The sequence below is a fragment of the Lithobates pipiens genome, unplaced genomic scaffold, assembly GCF_037356315.1.
Source record: "Lithobates pipiens isolate NorthernLeopardFrog02 unplaced genomic scaffold, aLitPip1_a1.2 Scaffold_8, whole genome shotgun sequence".
NCBI lineage: Eukaryota > Metazoa > Chordata > Amphibia > Anura > Ranidae > Lithobates > Lithobates pipiens.
The window spans coordinates 582547720-582572787 of record NW_027507903.1 but is presented as its reverse complement, the minus strand read 5'-3'; the positions used below and the strand labels follow the sequence as shown (position 1 = coordinate 582572787).

General features: G+C 46.2%; 1 protein-coding gene across 1 annotated transcript in view; it reads left to right on the top strand.

The window, feature by feature from the left end:
• Positions 1-25068, top strand: part of SYCE2 (synaptonemal complex central element protein 2) — a 45225-nt gene that overhangs the window by 12250 nt on the left and 7907 nt on the right. Inside the window, exon 3 of the mRNA XM_077470311.1 lies at positions 3879-4089. Coding sequence (XP_077326437.1) covers positions 3879-4089 — 211 coding nt within the window. The remainder of the gene's footprint in view (positions 1-3878; positions 4090-25068) is intronic.

Below are 25068 nucleotides of genomic sequence, written 5' to 3'. Positions count from 1 at the left end.
TTTTGTTAGTAGGTGTTCATGTCAGCACAAAAAACAGTATCTGCCTTGTGCTATTAGAGAGGTTGGTGCCTTAACCAGGAGGGAGATTGTGCCATTCATCCACACTTTCTGTGAAAGGAATGCAAGCCATTTTATGAATGGAAGAGGTGTCGAGCGAGCAACCTGCCATGATCTGTTTAGTACTGGATCTGCAAATTTGACATTTGCTGTACTATATGAGCTGAATGAAAGTGAACATTTTCCCTAATGCAGCAGCAGCCACATATGTAACATACTACATTATTGGTCATTTATTGTTACAGTGCAAATGTAAAAAAATCGTATTTGGCCAGAGATGAGCTCTAAGCCATTCTTTAACCACTTACAGACCGGAAGATTTTCCCCCTTAAAGCAAAGTTCCGCTTAAAAAAAAAAAAAAATTAAAAGTCAGCGACTACAAATACTGCAGCTGCTGACTTTTAATAATTGGACACTTACCTGTCCCAGGGTTCAGCGATGTGGGGGAACGAAGCCACGATAGTCTCCCCCTCCTCTCTGCAGCGCCAGTATTGTTACTGTAGGTGCCCAGCTGTGGCTTCACAGCGGGGCACGCACTGCACATGCTCAAGCTGCGTGGCACGCTGTGACTGGCATGGCAATCATCTGGGACCTGTGGCGTGTCCAAGGTGATTACCAAGATGGAGGGGGAAGACGTGAGCTCACCGGGTCCCCTGCCGTACAGCACGAACGCTTACTATAACTCCTTAAAGGAGTCTACGTACACCTACGACGATTTGCGGGAACGTGCAATAAGTATAAGGATGACGGCTGGTCGGCAGGTGGTTAAAAGATCCGCACTTTGTGTATATTTAGCAGGTAAGGTCTTACCTCCAAACATACTTGCCCTTAATCTATCCATTATGATATATGTGCTCCAGCTTGGTAGACTCTCAAAATGTTCAAGTTTTTTGGACTGCAGTACACTGGGGTGCCGTGGCCATTGCAGCTTACGCATATATCTACAAATGTGTGCAAACTAAACCCCTTTTTTTTTTTTTAACATGAACTGTTATATAGGATCAATTGTCTTGAGCTGGGAATATTTGTTTGTTTTTTGGCATGCTTTGCCCTTCGATGTGCTCCTTGCTGCAAAGGCCAGTTATAGGTTTGGGTGATTGCCATTTGTTTGTAAGGTAAGGAGTTCATCTTATCTCCATCTAGAAGTTCTAGGGTGGTGGGGGAATGTCCTCAACCCTTCCTATTTTTTTCCTGGTTCTCTTCAGCCCCGCTCCCTGTAATTTGGGGTCTAAGCAGCCCTACGATCTTGTCAAGGATCAGGTAGTGTCTCCCACAATCCTTCAGCTTTTTCAGGCTTCTGGAAAAGTCTATTCCTTCTTTCAATTCCTGGGCAATGCCATGCATTGCTGTACTTCCAGTTCCCTCCACATCAGAGGGCCACAGCTTGACTGAGTTTCCTACTTTGTTTGCCATCGGACACTATCTAGGTGTTGCGATGACTTTGTTCTTGGAAGTAATGGAAGCCTTTCATGAGACAGGACAGTTACTCGAACCCTGTGGTAGATTGTGCCTAAAGTCTTGGCTTCGCTCACATGGCCATTCTGAAGACTCACTTTTTTCAACTGGGAGTAGTTACACCGAGAGGAGAGGCTTGAGAACTTGGGTGCACCTTAGGATCCTTTGCAGCTTAAGCCCCATACACACTATCATTGGTCTCTTCATTAGGAGATTGGTCCTCCCTCCTTGGCTGATAAGCAGCCTCCTGTGAATGGTTATTTGGATTCTTTCTCCTATAATGTCCTTAATCATGTAAATGCTCTTAGCATTTTGGCTAAAATTCCTGTCCTTCTCTCCATGGATGTTGATGCTTCAGTGGACCTTGGAGGATTAGGACCTTCCATGGCTGGTCGGGGGTTAGGCACTCTCTGCAGCATTCTTCTTCAGGCCCCAGTGTCAAGTAGATGTTTTAATTCTGTTCCTCAGTGCCTTTTGATGGTCCCATCCTATCAGCCCACCCTTATAGCAGTGTCTCCCATGCACCTTTGTCATCTGTTACATTACTTATATGATTTGTTTGGGCCAGAGACTGCTCTTGGACCAGTATAATATGTGTAAGAGTATGTGGATAGCCCTGCAAAAAACGGATCCTTTATTGCAAGTCTATCCACATATACTCTTACATATATGATATGTTGCTTTGATCAATATTCCTATATTCTTCATTAACACTTCCCCTTCTGTTTTTGATGCCAGGGGGTCTCAGTGTCTGCCTAGCAGTCTCCACCCTGGTTTGTTTTTCCCACCCACTTCCTGTTGGATGGTTCGGTGGTTTTTATTTAATATGCTTTGGTCGTGCCAAGGCTTTGGGACGCTCTGTGAGTATCTCATTTTGAACCCATTCCTTGCAAAATGTATACTGCCATACAGTGTGTGCTATATATACAACTCTATGTGCTATGTAGTATGATGCAAAAATGAATATCTTTCTAGATCATACCAACATTATATGCAGAGATTACCCTGAAGAAGGAGTCTCAAAACTCTGAAACGAGTTGGATTTTGGATATTTTTCACTGTCACCCCGCACACATCACATGCCTGAAGAAGGGGCCCTGCGCGGCGCCGAAACGTTGCACTATTCTTGTGTTGTGTTCATGCAATAAATCACCCATTTGGACGCTATTTGTGTGGTTTCATGGTGGGCTGGCAAATATCTTCACCATATTCTGAACACCAGGCACTCCTCTATCCCAACTCAAGTACATTACTTATATGAGATTGAATCTTTGGGTTCTTTAGTGGGCTCAGGGGTCCCTTTGCTCCCTTGTACACTCTTACACAAGTTCATTCTCTGGTGTACCTTGCCTTGCAAGGTTGGCTGTCTGACTAGGCAACCTCCTTTAGTAATGGTGTTTTATGCCCAATTACCCTTGAGGGCCTATATACACAATACGAAAATCGGATGGAAAAATTCATACGACGAGCTATCTGCCGATTTTCGGATTGTTAGTACGGTGCTTTCGACAGCCAAAAGCTGGATGTGCAGACTATAAATTTTTGTCGGATGTGAACTTAACGTCCGATTTTCGTTTCCTTAGTACGGTTTTCATACAAAAAAAATTGTAACAGCAAGACTACGCATGCTCAGAAACGAAAGAATTCATACAAAACTATTCAACACATTACATCTCTTCTGACGTTGTCTTCTGTCGTATGAAAATTTTCGTATTGTAAGTAACCTCTTCACTTTCGACATGAGACTAGCATGCCACAAAACAGACATTCGGCCGTCTGAAAATCTAAGCATGTGTACGAGGCTTTAGGTTTGGGAATGGTAGGCCTCCTGTCTACCCATGGAGACGAGTTGGTCTTTTTTTTGCCTAGTGCTTGATACTAGGTTCCTTTTGGGATCTGCTTTCCTTGGGGGATCCCCCATTGTTCTTGGTTGGTTTGCCATATTTTGTTGTTGGTCCTTCTTCCTTGTTTAGGAAAATGTTGTTATTTCACTTGTATTTAGTGAGTTCTGGTTGATCCGCTTTTTGCTGACTTGTTACGTTTTTTCTTTCCATGTGGAGTCATTCCCACCTGGTGGTGACCTCCCCATCTTGGTGTGGAACATCAGGCTGATCCTCTGTGTTCTCCCTTCGATCGTGTGAACAAGTTTCCATATCTTTTGGGTGATCTGACCTCATCCATTCACCAAATAAACATACCTTCGTAATTTTTTTTTGTGCAATCCAATTATTATTCTTTACATGCATTGCAGTTGGTTGAGAGGCAGATGTGTTTGTTTATTGTGTGGTATTGGTATTGAGGTGCCATTGTAAATTAAAAGACAACACATGGTAAAAAAAAAGTTTCAATCATGTTTTCCATTGCAGGTCTTTCAGCACCCCTGTGTCCGGGCCATCTGAAGACACTTCAAATGCTATAGCCAGCAGAACTGAAAGGGGATCTCAAAGCTTTGCAGAATTGGAGGCCAATGTGGAGGCTCTACAACTTCGAGCACAATCTCTGATTGATAAAATAAACAAAAAGCGCAACAAGGACCAAACACTGTTGGAAGACTTTAAGAAAAGTCTCACCATGAAGGTAATGGCCTTTAGTTCTGAAATTTAGGATGTGAATCAGATTTATGGGTGTAGTGCTTGGGGCTCTATAAAGTTCACAAGCAGCTACAACTGCTTAAACAACCCTATTAAAAAGAGCGAGCAGGCGCTGATGAAAGCAGATATGCTTTGACCCCCGGCTGCATACTAGCACCGAACCGACCTTCTTCATCTTCACTGCAAATGGCATGACTGAACCAGAACTAGTTTTTATTTATTAATGACAGATTCCCTTTAATGTAATAATTGCTGACATACTCTTCAAGCTAATTTGCCAGGGTTCACAACATTTGAGAAATAACCCACCTGCTGAAATGCAGGCGGGACAAGCTGCTTGTATGAACATTTATTTATATTCCTATCATCCTTTCCTGTGTGCCAGGATGCCTTTCCCAACTTAACACCTAACCTCTCCTTTATTAATTCTTTATCATTTTCAAATGGTACAAAGGAAAATAAATCCACAGTTGCTCTACACAACAAAAAGAAAAACATACCACTTGGTCTTTAGGACATATGCATATAGAGCAGTATTCCACGTGGTCTTTAGGACATATGCATATAGAGCAGTATTCCACTTGGTCTTTAGGATATATGCATATAAAACACTATTATAAAGAAGTGCCATGACAATAAAAATATTATTTATGGTACCTTTCTCCCATCAATTTGTATAGATAGGAGGGAAGAGTCTATGTTGGACTTTCACGGTGAATAAAGTTCGCTTTATTGATATTAGACACACAGGTTACAATCCAGAAAAAAACAAAAAACAATGTACAAACACACAGCAAACGAAAGGAAATTGGAATACAGTACGGTCCACGTGGGATACAATATATGTTATACAACCTTCCCCGACAGTACCCTGCGAGGGCAGTGGACAGTCAGATATCACGGAACAGATAATGCCATATGGTAGCCACTGTACCCTCATAAACCCCACAAAAAAGGGGGGGTAGGGAGGAAAGGGGAAGACCAAGGGAAGAGGAAGGGGCAATGGGTGGGGACATGGAAGGGAAAGACAAGGGAAGGAAGGGGGGGGGGGTAAAGGGAGGAGGACCAACCCACGGATCTAGCGGTAGTAGTTCTTATTCCTATAAACCCTCTCTATCACCTCCCGTCCAGGGCAGCCATATGCCATCAAACTTCCTAGGGCACTTCCTGCTAATATATGTCATTTTGTATAACGGTAGGGCCTTGTTAATGATGTCTTCCCACAGAGCCAGCCTGTGCAACCGTTGCGGAGTATAATATACTCTATGTAGAAACTTGGTCTGTATCACCTTATCCCTGGAGGAAATCACCAGGCCAAGACTATCCTCAAAGCAGTCATTCCAATCCTCTCTCTCCAGGGCGGGAATGTCTGTCATGGTCTTCTCCAGAATCCAGTGGTTCATGGAAGGCCTACCCACGGAATCCCCTCGTTGAGAGTTAACAGGTACCCATGGACGCGCGTTGGCGCGAACGGACGCACACGGGTGCGTGTAGCTACGAACGGGCGCACGCGGGTGCGCGATGCTGCGAACGAGCGGGTGCGCGATGGTACCAACGGGCGCACGCGGGTGCGCGGGGTCACGAACGGCTGCACGGTTTCACGCGGGCGCGCGCAGGCACGCCGTGCGACCGTTCTTGGCGCCCAAAGGGCTACTTAAGGAATCCGTTTCAGTGCCTCTGTGCTGTCCAGTCTACAGCGTTCCGGTTACTCTACCTCCTGCTTACCTGATTGTTCCTGTTCCTTGCTACCCGGCCTGTTCCTGACGACTCCTGCTTGCTGCCAGCCTTTGACCCTCGGACTGTTTGACCACGCTTCTGCCTTCTCCTGTGTACCGTTGCTGCCCGCCTGTTACCGACCCGGCTTGTACCTTGACCTCGCTTCTTCTGCCAGCTGTTCCAGTCTGACCACCTGAGCCTGCTGTTGTCTGCTGCCTGCCTGCCAGCTGTGCCAGTCTGACCACCTGTGCCTGCTGCTGCCTGCCTGCCAGCTGTTCCAGTCTGACCATCTGTACCCGCTGCCAGCTGCTGCCTGCCTACCAGCTGTTCCAGACTGACCACCTGTGCCTGCCGTTGTCTGCCGTCAGCTCCAGGGCCAGTTCTACTCTTCACCAGCTCGGCACTTCTGCCCTCTGAACTCTAGAATCCCTGTCCCCACTTCCAGGGAATCTCGAGCCAGAGGCTTACGAGAGGCCGCTCCCTGCATTCCGGGCTCCCTCCACCAGGTACGTGACAATGTCCCTCTGCCAAGCCTCCCACAATTTCTCCATCTTAGGAGAGTCCACACTGAGTAGCAAGGTGTATAAGGACGAGAGAGGCTTGGAGAGCTGGTCCAGAGATAGTAGCTCCTCCACAGGATCCATAGAAAGGCTCGTAACTACTGGCAGCTGCGCCCTGGCTGCATGTCTCAGTTGGTGGTAACGGAAGTACATCCACCCGGGCAAATTAAATTTAGTAGCAAGTTCCCCATACGCCCCCAGTCTGCCCCCCGTGATAATGTCCCCCAACGTCCGCACCCCATGACGCACCCACACCATCGGATCAGGCACCGTCCGAAAGTGCGGGAACCCAGGGTTCTCCCATAACGGCTGTCGGGGAGACCAAACTCCCGGCTTAATAAACCGTCTCCTGGCCACCCCCCACACCTTGAGTGTCGTTCTAGTCGGAAGCGGAAGCACTGAACGTGCACCAGGGCCTTTGTATACTAAGTTGGCAAAATCATCTAAAGAACCCACCCCAGCTGTCTCAATGCAGACCGCAGCGTTTGTCCTGGAACGGGCAAACCACCAACGGACCGACACAAGGATCGCCGCCCAGTAATAGACCCTGAAGTTGGGTAGAGCCAGCCCTCCACATCGCACAGGCAGACACAAAGTGGACCTTGCAATTCTGGGGGTGGTGCCCCCCCCCCAAATAAAGGACCCAACACAGCTATCGAGATCGGCAAAAAAAGCACAAAACGGGGGAGTTCCTAAAAAAATAGAGGAACCTAGGGAGGAACACCATTTTTAACAGGTTAATGCGACCCAGCAAATTCAGGGGAAGCTTCCCCCAGGAGGCACATCTAGCCTTCAGCTGAAGGAGGGCAGGTTTCAAGTTAAGATCGTAGTAGTGCGTCGGATCACTGCCCACCACTATCCCGAGATATTTGAATTCACTGACCCACTGGAGTTGAGTGTCCGCTGCAGCCGCCCTCGACCCTGGGTCCAGAGGAAACAGGACGGATTTGGTCCAGTTTATTCTGACCCCAGAAAAACGACCTAACACATTAAAAATTTCCAGAGCCGCTCGTAAGGAGGAGTCCGCATCCCTCAAATAGAGCAGAGCATCATCGGCGTAGAGTGACACCTTCTCCTCAAGGGGGCCAATTTTAAGCCCCTCCACCCCCGAGGAGGCCCTCAGGGCCACCGCCAGAGGTTCCAGCGCCAGCGCAAATAGCGAGGTGGAGAGGGGGCAGCCCTGACGGGTACCTCTCTCCAATTGAAACGCCCCCGACAGCCTACCATTAATTCGCAACCGCGCTCTGGGTCTTTTATAAAGCAGCTGCAGCCACCTCAGGAAATGGGGACCGAACCCATATCTGCGGAGTACCTCCCATAGGTATCCCCATTCCAATGAGTCAAATGCCTTTTCGGCATCAAGGGAGGCAATGACCCTGGTTCCTGCGTTATCATGGGGAATAGTCAAATTAAGGAAAAGACGCCGTAGATTAATGTCGGTACCCTTACCGGGCATAAACCCCGTCTGGTCCACATGGACAAGGCTCTCCAGGACCTGCGTCAACCGATTCGGCAAGACCTTGGCCAGCAATTTGGCATCGACATTTATCAAGGATATCGGGCGGTACGACGCACAGTCCTCGGGATCCTTACCCGGCTTGGGCACCAACACTATAATTGCCTCTGACATGGAGTCGGGGAGCAACCCCCTCTCCAGGGACTGGGCAAATAAAGAAAGAGTTTAGGGGCCACCAACTCCTGATAAGTAGTATAAAATTCAACGGGGATACCATCTGCCCCGGGGGACTTCCCCACCTGCATTTGGGCCATTGCCACCTGTACCTCCTCCAACGATATGTCCTCCTCCAGACGGTCTGCCGCCTCCCGGGATAGAGCGGGAAGTTCCACCCCATCCAGGAAGGCCAGGAGAGCCGAGTCACTATAATCCACCCTAGTGGAATACAAGGCGCTATAATATCGCACAAACCTATCTAGGATCCCTTCCGGGTCCGTGATAGGGGTCCCTCCTTCGTCCCTAACCCCACCAATATGGGCACTGGCAGAATGATCCCGGGTCAACCAAGAGAGCATCTTCCCATTTTTATCCCCATACTCAAAAATTTTCTGAGCAGTGCCCAGCATAGACTTCTTAGTCAAGTCCATCCTATGCAGCTCGACCGCCCGAAGTGCCATTTGCCACTCCCGATATCTAGGGGGGGTGGGGTCCGCCACATGACTACTCTCCTTTTCCCTCAACACCCCCTCCAATTCCTCCAGCAGCTGCACAGACCGTGTGCGACACCTGACAATTCTAGAAGTGTATTCCCCCCTCAGCCAGCTCTTGAACGCATCCCAGACCACCAAGGGCTCCGCAGAGTCCGCATTATCCAACCAGTAGTGACACAAGGCCTCCGGCATATCCTCCTGAACCCCAAGTCCGCTATCCAATACCCCGACAGCCTCCACGATCCCCTCCGCAAAGGGAGCCCAAAGGGGGCCCCAAGGAGGAGGGGAGCGTGATCAGACACCCCCTTGGGCAGAATCCGCACTCCCACCACACGGTGCAGCATAGCCCGCGAAACATACCCCAGATCTATACGGGAGAAGGTGCGAAATGTGGTGGAATGGCAAGTAAATTCTCTGCCCGAGGGGTGAAAGTGGCGCCAGACAGCCACCAGCCCAAAAGTATCAGCCCACCGTGTCAGACCCGGAGTCTCACGAGAGGGCCGGTGGAGCCTATCTAGCTCCGGGGACGGGGCCATATTATAATCCCCTATCAACAAGACATTCTCTATGCCATACTTTGACTAAGTTCATTATGACAAACAAAAGATCAGTATTTGCAGGGGGAGGCAGGTATATACCCACCAGGACATACTCCACATTCGCAATAGTAACATGCAAAACAACAAACCTGCCCCCCGGATCCGTTTTTAACTCATGGAGCTGGAACGCAAGGGATCTGTGAACAAGCACACTCACCCCCCTACAGTAACTCGAGTAGGTGGCATGATAGTGATGGCCAACCCACACTCTGCTGAGGCCAAGCACTCGGGAGCCCACCAAATGTGTCTCCTGGAGGATACAAATATGCGGAGAGTATCTTTGTAGAAAGTTAAACACCAGCGAGCGCTTGACCGCAGAGTTCAGACCCCTCACGTTCCAGGAGAGAACAGAAAATTCAGCCATATCTGAAAACAATTGAAAATAGATTCCCGGATTCAGTCATATAGCCCCCTCCCCATAGAAACAACCATCCCGCCCCCGAGGGTGCCCCGGCTCTTACATACACACAGGCCGCGAGGCCCTCCTGATTAATACTGGTGAACCCTGAGACCATACTCCACCCCCCATAATAGGATTGTACATGTGTCAATAAACCGTGAAAAAGAGCAAACATAAAACCCAAACCTAAACAGAACCAAAACCAAAACTGATCAGCAATGGCCGACCTCCCCGCCCCCCACCCCGCAGACCCCCAACAGTGGAGTCCTGCATAGATCCCCAAACCAAACAGCAAAATAACCCCTAAGGTTTTGTGAGCAACTTACTCAGGTAGGTGTGCACCAGACCGTCAGGAGGACGCAGCCCCCCCTCACCTCATATACACAGAGGGGGAGACCACTATCCTTACCTGCCACCGGCACGTTTAACCCCCCCCTTAAGAGTTGCTAGAGCACAGCAGTCATAGCAATTAAAGTGTACCCAACTACCGCACATGGCACAGTCCTGAGCATTGAAGTCCCATCAATCATGCAGGGTGAACAAGTCGCGAGAGGCCCACGCCAACAGTCCACCGGTTCCCAGCCGGACGAAGGTAATGGTGGGGAGGATATGTCAACAACCCCCCCAACCAGGGGCCCCAGCCCAAGGAAAGGCATCAGACGGAGGAGAAGGAAGAAAAAAAGGGGAAAAACTGAAAAGAAGGGAGGGAGGGGAATCAACAACCCCCCCCCAATCCAAATTGTCAGTAATCCATGTCGGATCAATGGCCAGGGCCCCTCAGCCAACCCACCCCCCCCCCCCAAACAGTCCCAGTCTGTGAATATCACTAGAAACATTCCTCCCAGGGCGGTTCTCCTCTACCCCAGCGCAGAAAAAAAAAACTAAGAAAAAACAAAGGAGGAAGAAAAGGCAGAACAACCTTATCAGACTCAGCAGCCAGGAGTAAGTAAGCATGGTAGTCAGCCAGGTAGTGTCTCCAACCAAGAGGCAGCATCTCTGGGATTAGTAAAGAATCTGACAGTCTCGCCATCCACCACACGCAGTTTCGCTGGAAAGAGGATACTGTACTTGATCCCTTTAGCTCTCATAGAAGCCTTGACCGCGTCGAAGGACCGTCGCTGTTTCTGAGTCTCCATGGTGTAATCAGGAAAAAACAGCAGTCTAGAATTCTGGTACTTGACCTCCTTCAACAGCCTTGCCGCTCTGAGCACCTCATCACGGTCTCTAAAATTCATCAAGCGCAGGATGAGGGTGCGCGGGGGGCTCCCCGCCGGGCCCCTCTGCGGAGGGACCCGGTGAGCTCTTTCCACCGTGAAGTAGGGGGACAGCTGCGCCCCTGGGAATAGGGAACGGATAAGGTCTTCCACAAACACAGTGGGGTTCTGTCCCTCCATCCCCTCCGCCAGGCCGACGATCCGCAGGTTGTTCCGCCTGCTGCGGTTCTCGGCGTCCTCCGCACGGAATTCCAAGGTCCTCACCTTAGTCTGTAAGGTCCGGATCGCCACCGAGTGCTCCGCCAGCACATCTTCTGCCTGGCCCACCCGCTGCTCCGCTACTCCCAGCCTCGAACGGATTTTGTCCAGGTCCTGCCTAATCAGGCCGACTTCCGTCTGCACCGCCTCCATCTTACCCGTCAGCGCCGTCTGACAGGCCGCTATCGCAGCCATCACTTCAGGAATGCCCGGGAGGGGAGATGCAACAGCCTCCGCCGGCGCGGTCTGCGTCGCCATGTTGGAATGGCCGCGTGGTCCTCCCGCTCCACTAGTCTCCGGAGCGTCTAGCGCCGGTGACCCAGGGGGAAACCGAGTCCTCCTACCTCCCTTGTGTCCCGCCGAAGAACGGGACAGCATAGGGGGGGTCAGACAACCAGCCAGCAGTCGGTATCACGGGTGTAAGGATGTATTAGGATCAGTCTCTAGCAGAGCTCCGGGAAGCACGTCTGCTCACGCCGACATCTTGGCCACGCCCCCCCGGCTATGTTGGACTTTAATGGTACCCTGAATCAACTGATGCTGAACAGTCAGAAGTAAAATATTTAAAGACATTTTTTACAAAAAGACATATGATGATAAATTTACAGCATAAAATGGGGTTTATTTATTAAAGCTGGAAAGTGCAAAATCAGGCTCAATTCTGCATAGAAACCAATAAGCTTCTGACCTCAGCTTTTAAGCTTTGGTAATAAAACCTGGAAGCTCATTGGTTTCTATGCAGAAGTGAGCCTGATTTTGCATTCTCCAGCTTTAGTAAATAAACCTCATTGTGTACTTAAAAGTGGGGTATGCCTGTAGTTGCACCATATCGTGAGAACTAGAACGTAGATACCATCTGTATATTTTTTTGCACTACATGTTTTGGGGGTTTACATTAGCCGCTTCTTCAGGAGCCCTCTACAGTTAGATGGTGATTAAAAGGTGATTATAAATTATAAATATCACATAACTATGAAAGTAGAGAAAATACATATTAGTCACAAAATACAGTAAGCAAATAAGAGTACTTTATATATACATATAGTAGCATTTACTGTTTTGTAAATAAAGCATCTGTTGTGAATCCCCCAATGTTCAGTTGTCTTACCAAGAGGCGTTGGATTGCCAGGGCCCAAGGAAAGATGACCCACCCTGGAGGGCATGGGAGCCCATTAAGAGGCAGAGGTTACAATTGATAGTAGTCTATTTAGGAAAAAGAACTGTAATCAGATATACTCAGAAACCATCTATCCACAGTGGTGAGTATGAAATAGAATAGAGACTACTCCATCACCCATTGAGCCTGTATAACCGAATGTGCCCCCTCATAGTGGTGGACTATATATATATATATATATATATATATAGTACAGTAATCCGCAATGCTTAGATACCCTACGCGTTTCGGAGCGCTCACCTCTCCTTTAGGGGTGAGTGTTTTAGCAAAAAACTTTTCTATTCAAGAAACAAATAAACAAACAATTATATATTATATATCCACATAAATTGTGCGAATTTCTATACATTGCGCTTATGTATTTAAGGTAGAGTATTAGACAGACATTCCATGATGTTTATAGTTAAAAGCAATAGAACAAGATAGGCATGTCGAATGGTTTCTTGACCTCAAAAGCTCCCAAAGTAAGTTGGTATTTTAACATCTATGCCGGAACACCTTTTAGATGTTGTGCTCCAAGTGGAAAGGGCCCAGCATTCCCCTGACCTCACTAGATGGGCATGAAAAAGATCAGAGGAAACACTGGGATGGGACAGTCGGTCCTGTGGAATCATTAAAAAGGTGGAAGTATGTATTGATATTCCAAAAAAAAAATATTTTCAAAAAATTCAATTATTTTAAAAATCCAGCACCTATTAACTAATCATTTCTTATATTCATTTAATATTGATAGCACGTATATACCTGGAAATAAATAGAAAAACGAGTGGAACTCGGCTTTAAGCAGTTGCTGGAGAATCAGGCAAAAGCATCTTTAGGTATCTTCTTGGCTGGTTATAGACCGTCCTGGTTCTTATGCATGATGAAGTCTCCCTCTCTCTATCAATCTCTGCTCCTGGCTTTGATTTGGACTTTTGTTGACAACAGTTACAAACATGTTTACCTTAAAGCGGAGGTCCACCCTAAAGTGGACCTTCCGCTCATCGGAACCCTCCCCCCTCCGGTGCCACAATCGGCACCTTTCAGGGGGGAGGAGGGTGCAGTTACCTGGATAATCCAGGTAACTGCACCCACTTCCGGGACAGCTCTCTGCGGAAAGGGGCGTAACTTACACCCCTTTCCGCAAGTGCCCGCCCCTTCCCGCAAGTGCCCCGCTGCCTGCTGGGAAACACACAGATCCCAGAGGCAGCGGGGAGCGTCCTTATTGCGCAGCGCAATTCGCGCATGCGCAGTAGGGAACCGGGAAATGAAGCTGAAAGGCTCCATTTCCTGATTCCCATACCCAAGATGGCGGCGGCAGGACCCGACAGATGACTTAGCGATCGGCTTCGGGTGCCGACATCGCGGGCGCGCTGGACAGGTAAGTGTCACTATTTTAAAAGTCAGCAGCTGCAGTATTTGTAGCTGCTGGCTTTAAAAAAAAAAAAAAAAACGCGGAGTCCCGGTGGACTCCCGCTTTAACAACCGACTGTTCCAACTGTCAACAGTTCCCATTGTTTAGGACAGCCTGTGTACTTGTTGCCAAGGCGTTAGTTTGAGAAGCACCCTCAAACAAACTCAACAGTAACCTGATTTCTGTTTCTATCTAAACAGATCATTCCGGTCTTATAGAAAAATCATTCATATAACATATTTTATATCAAACGTAACACATTCCGTCCTTGATGTTTCTCTCAGACTTCTTATAGACTAATAACAATACTAAACACACATTTGCCTTGAATGCAATTCTCCCCATATTTCTTCCCCTGAGAAGGTGTTTTAGTGTTTGGCTAAAATTCATTAGAAAGTCCATTCTTAGACCCCTTTCACACTGGAGGCATTTTTCAGGCGCTAAAGGGCTAAAAATAGCACCTGTAAAGCACCTGAAAAATGCCTCCCCTGCAGCCCCAGTGTGACCGAGTTCTTTCACACTGGAGCGGTGTGCTTGCAGGACATTAAAAAAAGTCCTGCAAGCAGCATGTTTGGGGTGGTGGAGGAGCAAAGCAAAGCATCTGCAAAGCGCTTCGGCAACGCCTCTAAAACTACGGTAAAGCACTGCTAAAACGAGTGGCACTTTACCACTAACACGGAGCGCTATCAGTTTGAAAAGGACCTAAAGTTCTTTAGAAACTAGTCCAGGCTTGTAATACATCAAAGGCCTTGCTCTCCACAGCTCTTGTGGTTTTCCATCATTCTGTCCATCATGTAACCACTTTTCTCTGGTCTTTCTATGGATTAAATTGGAGACAGCCTGTGGAGTGGAAAACAAAGCGGATTATCTGTTCCTTCTAATAATACATGAACAGAAGTGCCTGGCCCTTCAGCTAAATCTCTCTTCTAACTAGCTTCCTGCCTGGATCTCTGACCAACACTTTGCCTGTATCCACTTCTGACCCTCCCAAAGAACATTGATAGGGAGGAGAGGAAATATACTGATATTTCCCACAAGATCATTGCTGTTTATTTTGGAAGGTTTTATGTTATAGAGCCTCACTTTCCACTCTTGCTGAGAGGTATCCACTAACCAATCAGAGTCCTAACCACTGTCCTAAAGCTTCATCTGCCAATGCAAATATAACCTCAAACCTTCCTGCCAGATTCCCTCTAATTCCTAGATAGGCTTTAGCTTCAGATACCTCACTCTTGGTTCATGGGAAGCAGTAACATGATACCTGTTAAGCCCTTTTCTTTCAGGAACCTTATGTAAATACTGAATTCTGCACTCCATCTGTGGAATCTGTGCCTCGCTTTAACCATCCTCTCATATGGTGTGCTTTTGGCTATTGGCCTAGACTTTAACAACGTGCATGCCTGTGTGAAGACCTCAATACTAGTGATGTCCAGTTCATGAACGAATCGTTCTTTTGAATCGGTTCTTTTTAGTGAACTGGATGAATCGATTATTTTCAGTGAACTGATTCGTTTGAAACAGTTCACTCTGCACTCAGTACATAGCAGAGCAGCAGAGCTGGCAGTGGTAATATGATCCTAGAGTGAGAGAGCTCCGCCCCTCCCTGCAACCAATTAGCTGACTCTAAGCACAGTGACACTCAGGAACTGGATACAAACTTAAAACAAGAGCCAGGAGTTCACAGTACACCGAGTTAAAGAATCGAACAGTACACCGAGTTAAAGAATCGTACTTGTTACCGAGTTAAAGAATCGTACAAGTTACCGAGTGAAAGAATCGTACAAGTTACCGAGTGAAAGAATCATATCAGTTTTTAGAACACAGTACACTAAAAGAACCATGAGTCACCACCAGTAGAAAACACTACACTAAATCAATGATCAGCTAGCAGTAGCACACTTACAGACTGCTTTATAGACAGAGAGGACAGAGTCAGGATAAGAAGATATCTTCATTCAGATTAATTATTTAACCCTTTAATATTTAGTTGGCTTATGCTAAAGAAGATATTCATGTTAAGAAGGACAGGAATGCCTTCTGGGACATGTGTCTAATTTAGTAGCTATATAACTGAATGAGAGAGCTGTCTAATTTTTATAACACAAAAATACATTTTATCCTGCTTTATGGTAATATTTTTCTGCGTTCTGGTCCTGAGATTTCTATGCCCCCTGGATCCTTAGATTATTATTTATTTTAATTCCTCCAACCATGACCATTTTTAAATAGTGGTATAAAAAATAACACAGACAAAATAGGAAAAAAATCAACAGTTTTTAATAGAACAATATAAAACTATTTGAAAGTACTGGATAATTACGATAAAAAAAAACATTTATTCACATGCAGATATCAGGGTTGGTGGGGATGGTTTTAGTTTTTATTTTATACATTTTTTTCACTTAACAAGCCCCTATGTGATCGTTTGTTGAAGTGACAGGTTCTCTTTATTGCATATGGGGTCTGGTATATGATTATATGAGTATAGGATTGTGCTCAGTAACCTGGGTAGCAGGTGTTCTGTCAGATCAAGCGATCTATAGGAGCAGCCAATATTGCGACTTTTGGTGATGCCCAAACAGTCGTGTAAATGAAAAGCGTGTTTTTGTGTGTATTTTCTGCATTCTGATGGGCCAACTTCACAGGTAAGATTGCTGCCATCAGATTTGTCCGTAGTCTTTACAGTGCATAATGAGGCTCCTTTTACACTTGTGTGACTTATCATGCAACTTGGGACTACAAAGTCGCATGACAAGTCGTACCCCAAGATTTCCAATGAGTACCGTTCATATCTGTGGGTCTTCCAGTCACAGCGACTTCAAAGTAGTTACTGCACTACTTTGGTACGATTTTGATGCGACTTGAGGCAGAGACCTCAAGATTATATAAGTATTCCTTCAAGTCACATCAAAATCGCATCAAAGTCACGGTAAAAATCGTGGCAAAAATTGCATGACTTTCAAGTCACACAAGTGTGAAAGGAGCCTAACGATGGGATTTTACTACCGTGGATACTTCGCCTGCACATGGAAGTAAAATACAATCATTTTTCCTGTGCATGCGCTGTAAAGAGAACGGAAAAATATGTCTAGCAATGTTAGCTGTGTAGTTAGCCCATCATATGCACAAAAATCCGCTTTTCATTTTCACAGCTTTATGTGTCACCAAAATTGATGACGCGGCTGATCTGACAGAATAATAGGATTGTGCTACTAGCAAGGAACTAAATGCAAATAAAACCTCCCCAGGACCTGCCAGCCTTCTGAGAAGAATCATTCTTTTGATTCTAATCATTTAAGAAGGCTGAGTCAGAGCTTCGGTTCACTTGCTTGTCAGTAGACTCAGCAAGTGAACCGAAGAACCGAAGAATCGGTTCATTGAATCGGTTCATTTCACTGAGTAGTTCGAAATGAACCGATTCAGTTAAAAGATCCGGACCTCCCATCACTACTCAATACCACCCCCTTAGTGTATGTGTGGGTGTAAGTTTGCGTATCTGGTCCTTTAATAGCCTGTTGTATCTTTCAATCAAACCAGCTGCCTGTGAATGGTATAGGTGGCACAACCAGTACACTCCAGAATCTTTGGCCCATTGCAGTACTGTTGATCCAGTGAAGTGTAAGCCTTTATCATTTTGGACATGTTTGGGACAACTATAAGCAACGACAAGTTTCTGGAGCAGTTGAAGCATTGCAGCTTGATCTGCATGTTTGCAAGAGTGAACAAGCAAAAGCCCTGAATAGGTGTCCACTGCAGTGCAACAATACCTCAGTCCATTGTTTCCCTGGGGCAGGGGAACGATGAAGTCCATCTGCCAAATCTCTGCAGGCCTCTCACCCCTCTTAATCGACCCAGTGAAGTACTTTTGTAATAGCTATTGTTGTACTTCTCCACACACTGTACAGTTCCCTATTACGGTCTTTATCATGTCCATGGATATGGGCATTACTCTCTGCTGTGCCCATTCATATGTCGCTTTCTGCCCCAAACATCCAGATTGCCTGTGGGCCCAGTTTGCCAGGTTCATGAAGACAGTATCAATTGGCACAACTGCCTTCACTTTGAGAACTATAACAGAGCGGCAGATAAAATCGCCAAAGTCTAGGACCAGGGGCACATGTGCGTCAGCATGCTCCACTTTTATGGTGTGGGAGCGAGCTTCCTTCCAGATGTAGTCCCAGACTTCCTTGCCTCCCCACACCACCTTTCCATGAATCATCCATTCATTGGACTTCCATGTGGGCAATCAAGTTGTCAGTCCTTTAAAGATCGCCCAGCTATCAGTGTAGATAGTGACATGGGAAGAAGGATCCTCCTGAAGAGTCATCAGTACAGCTTTCAACTCTGCACACTGACTGGTCCCTCCATTTCTGTTCTCCTGCAGGACTCAGTCTGTACTTGGGTTGTAGGCTGCTGCTGTCCATTTACGCTCAGACGAGGTGACTATGGTTGAACCATCAGTGAACCATGCTGACTCCTTCATGTCTTCTGACAGAGACTCAAAGCGTGGAGCCTCTTGAAAGGGGGATGACTGCAGCACAGGAATTTCTTCTTCTGGTTGGGTGCTAGTAAAAGTAACAAGCCCAGCCAACTGGAATGTCTCTCATCTGCAGCTGCAATACCTCCACTTTCTTAAAGGTACCATTTCATCAGTGTTTGGTCCTGGGCTACAGCTGCCCAAGTGGTCAGTAATGTGTGTTGCCTTTACTTTACTATCTGTCTGTTTTTTCTCCCTGTTGTTCCCTGTACACAGAGTTCTCTGTTTTTTGTATACACAAAACTCTGTGACTGGCCACAGCCAATCAGCTGACTTCAGCCAAAATCATTGGCTGAAATTAGCTGCTAAACTCATGCTGTGTCCAAACACAGCAGGGGTAGCGCATGTGGGCCCTGAACCCGGAAAAAGGCAGTGGTGTACAGGTACGTAGTCCGGCCTGGAGCTGCTGCCCATCCACAGTACAACTACTGTGGGCGGGCAGGAAATAGTTAATCACAAAAATCACAGTTTTAATTAACAAGACCACCATTAATTTTTTTTTTTCGTCTTTCTCTGGATCAACTGTGGGTATATGGGATTGTATCATATTTTTTATTTTATTTTTTATGGTTGCACTAGATGGACTTTTTCAATCTATGTAACTATTAATCCCACTCTCTCATGCTCAGGTGTGACTACCCAAAAAAGCTCCAAACCAGTGTTGCAGCCTTTACTGTATCAGGGTCTTTGCAGCTATTCCTTGGAACAAGGACTGTGGACAGTCTAAACAAAAAACAATGGACCAGGGAAGTGCATGCCCTAGTATTGCAACAAACTTCTTTATTACACCGACAGTACACATATTTGCATCCCCACTGAACTGGGATTTTTTCCGTGGGGGCCCCATATATGCAGATTTGTCTCGACGTGAGCTCCGGGTCCCGTACTAACGATTAATGCTTGGAACTCCTGGTTCTGGGTCACCTGATCGCTGTGACAGCTTCTGATTGGCTATCACAGCGATCAGTCACTGTGAAGCCCACCCCTGTGTTTCTCTCTCTTTGAATGGAGTGAAAAGATACATTGTATCTCTTTCTCTGTCCTTGCTGAGAGAATAAAAACAACTGTGTTTAAAAATATATAATTGTGCCACAACCGTGGGGGTTGCTATATGTAGACTTTGCTGGGCCTCCTGCTTATTATCATGCAGCCAGTTACTTGGTATTTTTCACTCGACCACCTGCACTCTCATCCGCTCGTTATCCAATGATCAGTCTAGGGTATTTTTTTATTTTTTTATTATTTATTGGTGGAACTTGGATAGGAGAAGGGATTAGTGGGATACTCCAACTAGGTACGGATGAGGACAACTCTCACTAGGCCTTTTCAGAATGAACTAGATAGCCTCTCTGCTATACCATACTGCACTTGTATAGGAGAATAAGTCCTTTGCTTGCTCTCGCAGCAGACTTGATGAAACTATAGATCTTCTGGACACTCACTTTGGTTGACACCTGTCCACTGACTCTACTAGCTTGAAGTGATGACACTCACAGGACAGGCCCCTTGACACAGATCTGTACTCACTGTGACCAGAAACAGTTCCTTCCCGGTGTGTCTCCCTTCTAGTCAGCTCTGCAGGACATCCGGGTTGCAGCTTTACTCGACTCTGGCCTTCAGGTTGACCAGTGAGAGCCTGTACAGAGACAAAGGCGGTGCCCTTGTCGCAGGAGTTGGCAAGTTTGCTGAACCCACAGCTATGATTTTGGGACCCTGAAGATGATGGGGACAAACGATACCTACTGGTCTTTGGATGCTTGGATCAATTGCTGGGATATCCACAACATGAGAGTGTGAGGCAAATAGTGTCGTTGAGTGTACGTCCAACTGGGGAAGTGGAGACCCCTTTTTTTATCATGTGGTGTGGCGTCACGTCACCTAATCAACTGACTATTTATCATTGATTATTTATCCAGAATTGGACATAATTTATTATTGACTTTCTTTTTATGTTAATTTTTATACACTACTACTCACTGGGTGCGCAATATATATGTTTATGTTATTGCGTGTTCAGTGCCACTATTTACCTTTAGGTTGTTTTTGGAAGAATTTGTTTATAGCTAGATTAAGGTTTGATCTAGGTCAGTGCCAGGGTTAGTTGTTGGTTCAAAGGTCAGCATCAAAGGTCATAGTCTGTGTATTTTGGGCGGGTTTTTTCTTTAACCACTTAAGCCCCAGACCATTTTGCTGGCCAAAGACCAGAACACTTTTTGCGATTCGGCACTGCGTCGCTCTAACTGACAATTGAGCCACGTCGTGTGACGTGGCTCCCAAACAAAATTTACGTCCTTTTTTTTTCTCACAAATAGAGCTTTCTTTTGGTGGTATTTGAGCATCCCTGCGGTTTTTATTTTTTGCGCTATAAATAAAAAAAAGAGCGACCATTTTGAAAAAACACATTATTTTTTACTTTTTGCTATAATAAATATCCCCCAAAAATATATATAATTTTTTTTTTCCTCAGTTTAGGCCGATACGTATTCTTCTACATATTTTTGGTAAAAAAAAAATTGCAATAAGCGTTTATTGATTGGTTTGCTCAAAAGTTATAGCATTTACAAAATAGGGCATAGTTTTATGGCTTTTTTTTTTTCCTTAGTAATGGCGGCGATCAGCAATTTTGTGACATTATGGTGGACACATCGGACATTTTTGACACATTTTTGGGACCATTGTCATTTATACAGCAATCAGTGCTATACAAATGCACTGATTCATGTGTAAATGACACTGGCAGTGAAGGGGTTAACCACTAGGGGGCAGTATGGGGGTTAAATGTGTCCTGGGGAGTGATTCTAACTGTGTGGTTGGGAGGCGGTGGCTACGTGTGACACGTCACTGATCTCTGCTCCCGATCACAGGGAGCAGAGATCAGTGACACTGTCACTAGGCAGAACGGGTTGATGCTTGTTTACATTAGCATCTCCCCGTTCTTCCTCTCCATGAGAGGATCGTGGGTATCCCCACAGACATAGAGTCCGCGGGTCACACGACCTTGCTGTGGCTACGTTTGCCCGCAGACCGCTCTTAAAGGGCAACGTACAGGTATGTTAGTTTGCGTGTACTGCCATTCTGCTGCAGTATATCTGCGTGAGGCGGTCGGCAAGCATTTTTTAAATTAGTATCAGTGTCAGTTAGCGTCAGTGTGAGGTAGGCTAAATGATTCAGTAATGTTTCTGGGCTATACTACGGGTTCAAACAACAACTAACATACACATAATTGGTATTGCTGTGATCGTCCGGAGCTGGAGAATTTATTTAGTATTTTTCTTTGGTGGTAGGTTATGGTAGTAATAAGAAATACACAGCTGCATTTTTTTTTTTTTTTTTACTATTTTGGGCCAGTTTTCTTATGATCAAAAAATAAATAAAATATCATTTACCATCAAATGAAAGCCCAATTTGTCCTGAAGAAGACACAATATAATTCACCTGGATGCACAAAGTAGTTGTGATGATATGTACAGTTTAACTAACACAAATTTGTGCTTAGGCATTAACATTTGTTTTACCCTTATGCCTGAAGGGGTTAAGCAAAGCTAAAATGACACATAATGGAATCACTTGCTCCCGGAATGGCACCAAGCTCATCAAACAACTGTGAGAATGCACAGAATCCCTGTATAGATGTCACTAGATGTCGGCAGTTGAGCAGGCGTCATGACGTAGGACGCAGGCTCTGAGGGAGGAGGCGGTGTAAGGCTGGCCGGAGCGAAAGACGGCGCGTCGTGCGGAGGTCAGCTGGAGAGTGAGAGGCTCCGGCTGGATGAGACACCCCTTCCAATCGCCGCCGCTCCAGAGACCGCCCCCCCCGCCGGATGCTACGTGAGAGACGGATAGGACGGTGATTTCGGCGTGAGCTTACCCCTGCCGTATCCCCCCCCCCCCCCCTTGCCGACCGGATCCCATAAACACCTGTCGCTGGACGGGGTTTACAAGTTGCGCAGCCACAACACCTCCAGAAGAGGGAGAAAACCGATAGAGGAAGACCGGCCAAGGAATGATCCAAGCAGCAACGTGGAGCAGATAAGCACTATAAGTCTGGGAACTGTGATGGGGCTGTTTTGACTGTGATGAATGGGATAGGTGGTTATTGCTGGTGTTGCTTGATAAGGAGATGATTTAGTATCCCAAAACAGGAGGAAGTGATATTGTACATACCAAGAGTTGGCTTGTGAATACTGCAATGGCAATGTTGATTAATTTGATGCTCTGAGTGAAATCCCAGCCTGGGTAGGCAACACAGTTATTAGCTATATTAAATTTATGGCCTGCAACTAGCCCTACAGAGCCTGAAAGAACAAGAAGCATTGGAAAGAGGCGACATTTAAATGTTATTTCTTTTTTTTTTTCTTTCTCTTTTGGTTCTCTATTTTTTTTTCTTCCTCTCTGGTAACAGGGACATGAGGATGTGAAGGAGTGGGTCAGGTGAGACTGCGGGGTTGAACTACTCTCTTCGGGGTTTCTTGGTCTAATGGGGTGCTGATAAAGGGTTAAATTTACTTGGCATATCCTTTTAAACAGTACCGAGGTGACCCATACCCTACCTAGGTTGCTTTAAAACCCCTCTAAACCTGGTAATACGAGGGATAGTGGAAGGCCCTATCTGAATGAAGATCTAATATTGATGCGGTGATCTGCATTAATGTAGGTGATTGAACCAGGAGTATACCCCGGAACCCATTCATTTTGAGATAATCCAAAACAAGTATATCAACTCGATACAAAATGAATAAATCTTCTAAACAAAATGGGCGGGGGGGGGCCTCAAAACCCCAAAAAATACAACAGATAGTACAATTAAACAATATCTGACCCATGGGGGAAGCCCAAAAGGGGAGGGAGTGGAAGGAATACCCCCGAAACCAGAGAAGAAGAAGGGCCAAGATAAAAAACATGGGAAAACCAGAGACCATTCAAGGGAAGACCTGACAACCGAAAGTGAAATGGACCTGAGTAGAGATGGGGAGTACCAGGGAGCAGACTTGCCTATTACACAGCAAGTGCTGAGAGAAATGCTATTAAACCTGGAAGTCGCAATAAAATCAGAAATCACTTTACTGCGAGGAGATCTGGGACATCTGTTGAACAGAGTGGAGGAAGTGGAGTCCAATGTGGAAAGGCAGGCCCAGGAATTAGAACGCGTAAAAGACCATATTAAATTAATTAATCAAGATCAGAGGAAAATCCTGTATCAATTAGAGGACCAAGAAAATAGAAATCGTAGACAAAACTTAAGAATACGCTCTGTACTTGAAAGAAAGCAAGAAGACCTGAAGGAAATCATTAAAAATATTTTCAATCCACTCCTGGGCAGAGGAGAGGACGGATTTCCAAAGATTGAACGGGTCCACCGTGTAGGTAGAATAAGGAACGAAGGGACTAATAAGCCTCGAGACATTATCGTCAGATTTAGATTCTGTGAAGATAAAGATGAGATCTGGGCAAAGCTAAAGGGGAGAGAGGCCTTAAAGTATGCAGGGTCAGACCTACAAGTTTTCCCAGATCTAGCCTCAGAGACCTTGACCAGAAAGCGGCTGTTGAAACCTTTGGTAGATCTGATGAAAACGGAGAATATACGTTATAGTTGGGGATTTCCGGCTTGTCTTATAGGATCTAAAGATGGTAGGACTGCTAGGTTGCGATTCCCAGACGAGTTGCTGAAATTCTGTGAGAGTTTGGGTATCCAGGTCCCGGATTTGCCGGGTTGGATAGACGGGGATCCGGGGGTTCGGGGGGAGAGGGGGGGTTCCTGGGAGGGAAGGAGAGAGTTATGTGAAGCTACACTATTGTACCTATGCGGTGGCGGGGGGTTGGTCAGCCCCCCACCTCCCTCTCCCTAGTAATATCTTGGGGGAGAGGAGAGGAGGGGGAGGCTGAATACGGTTCTCTACCTTGGACTCTATAAGACTTATCGATGGCCGGGATTACCGGACCATTCAGTGAGTCAAGGGCCAGATTTAGGCCGGGGGGAGGAGGGAGGTGGGCAAGATTGGGGGGGCGAGGGGAGTGGGGTTGCTTGAGGGGGGGGAGGGAAGGGGGGAGGAGGTGGGGTGGGGGGGGAGGGAAAGAAAGGGAAACCTATGGTAGAGAGGGGAGTGCCCGGTGTAGATGCAGGAAGGAGTTTTTTTTTTTGCTCTAGCCATTTAAGAGAGTCAAAATGCAAGCCATAAATTTTATGACATATAATGTCAAAGGCTTAAACACGCCTAGTAAGAGGCATAAGATATTGAAGGAACTCGGGTATTATAAAGCAGAAGTGATTTTTTTTACAGGAAACCCACTTTTCTCATAGAGCTAACATTAAGTTATACTCAAATGAGTTCCCAGTGTGGTACTACGGAGATGCGATAACAAGTAGAGGAAGGGGAGTGGCTATAGGATTTTCAAGGAAGGTTCAGTTTAATTTAGAGGAAAGACTGGTAGATCCGGAGGGAAGGTACTTAGTCCTAAGAGGTAAACTGAGAGAAACGGAATGTACTTTGATCAACATTTATGCCCCTAATCGGGACCCCACAAAATATTTAGAGGGCCTGCTGGGGAAATTAAGAGATTTTGGGAAAGGGCCAGTAATTTTGATGGGGGATCTGAATTTTTGCGTCGATCCGGGATTGGATAGTACATCCGGGGCACAGGGGATTAGTAAGGTGCAATTAAAAAGAATAAAACAAAAATTACATACCTGTCAATTAGTGGATGTTTGGAGAATACAGCACCCAAACGAGAAAGACTTTACGTTCTATTCCCCTGTGCACAGGATGTACTCCCGGATCGATTATATCTATGTAGATCACAGAATTTTGGAAATGGTCGAAGAGACCTCGATAGAGGTTGTCACACTCTCCGACCATGCTCCCGTTAGGATGAAGCTGCGATTAAGGGGTGGGGAGCGGAAGCCCTTCACCTGGAGGTTAAATGAAGGATTAATCCAGGATGTAGAAG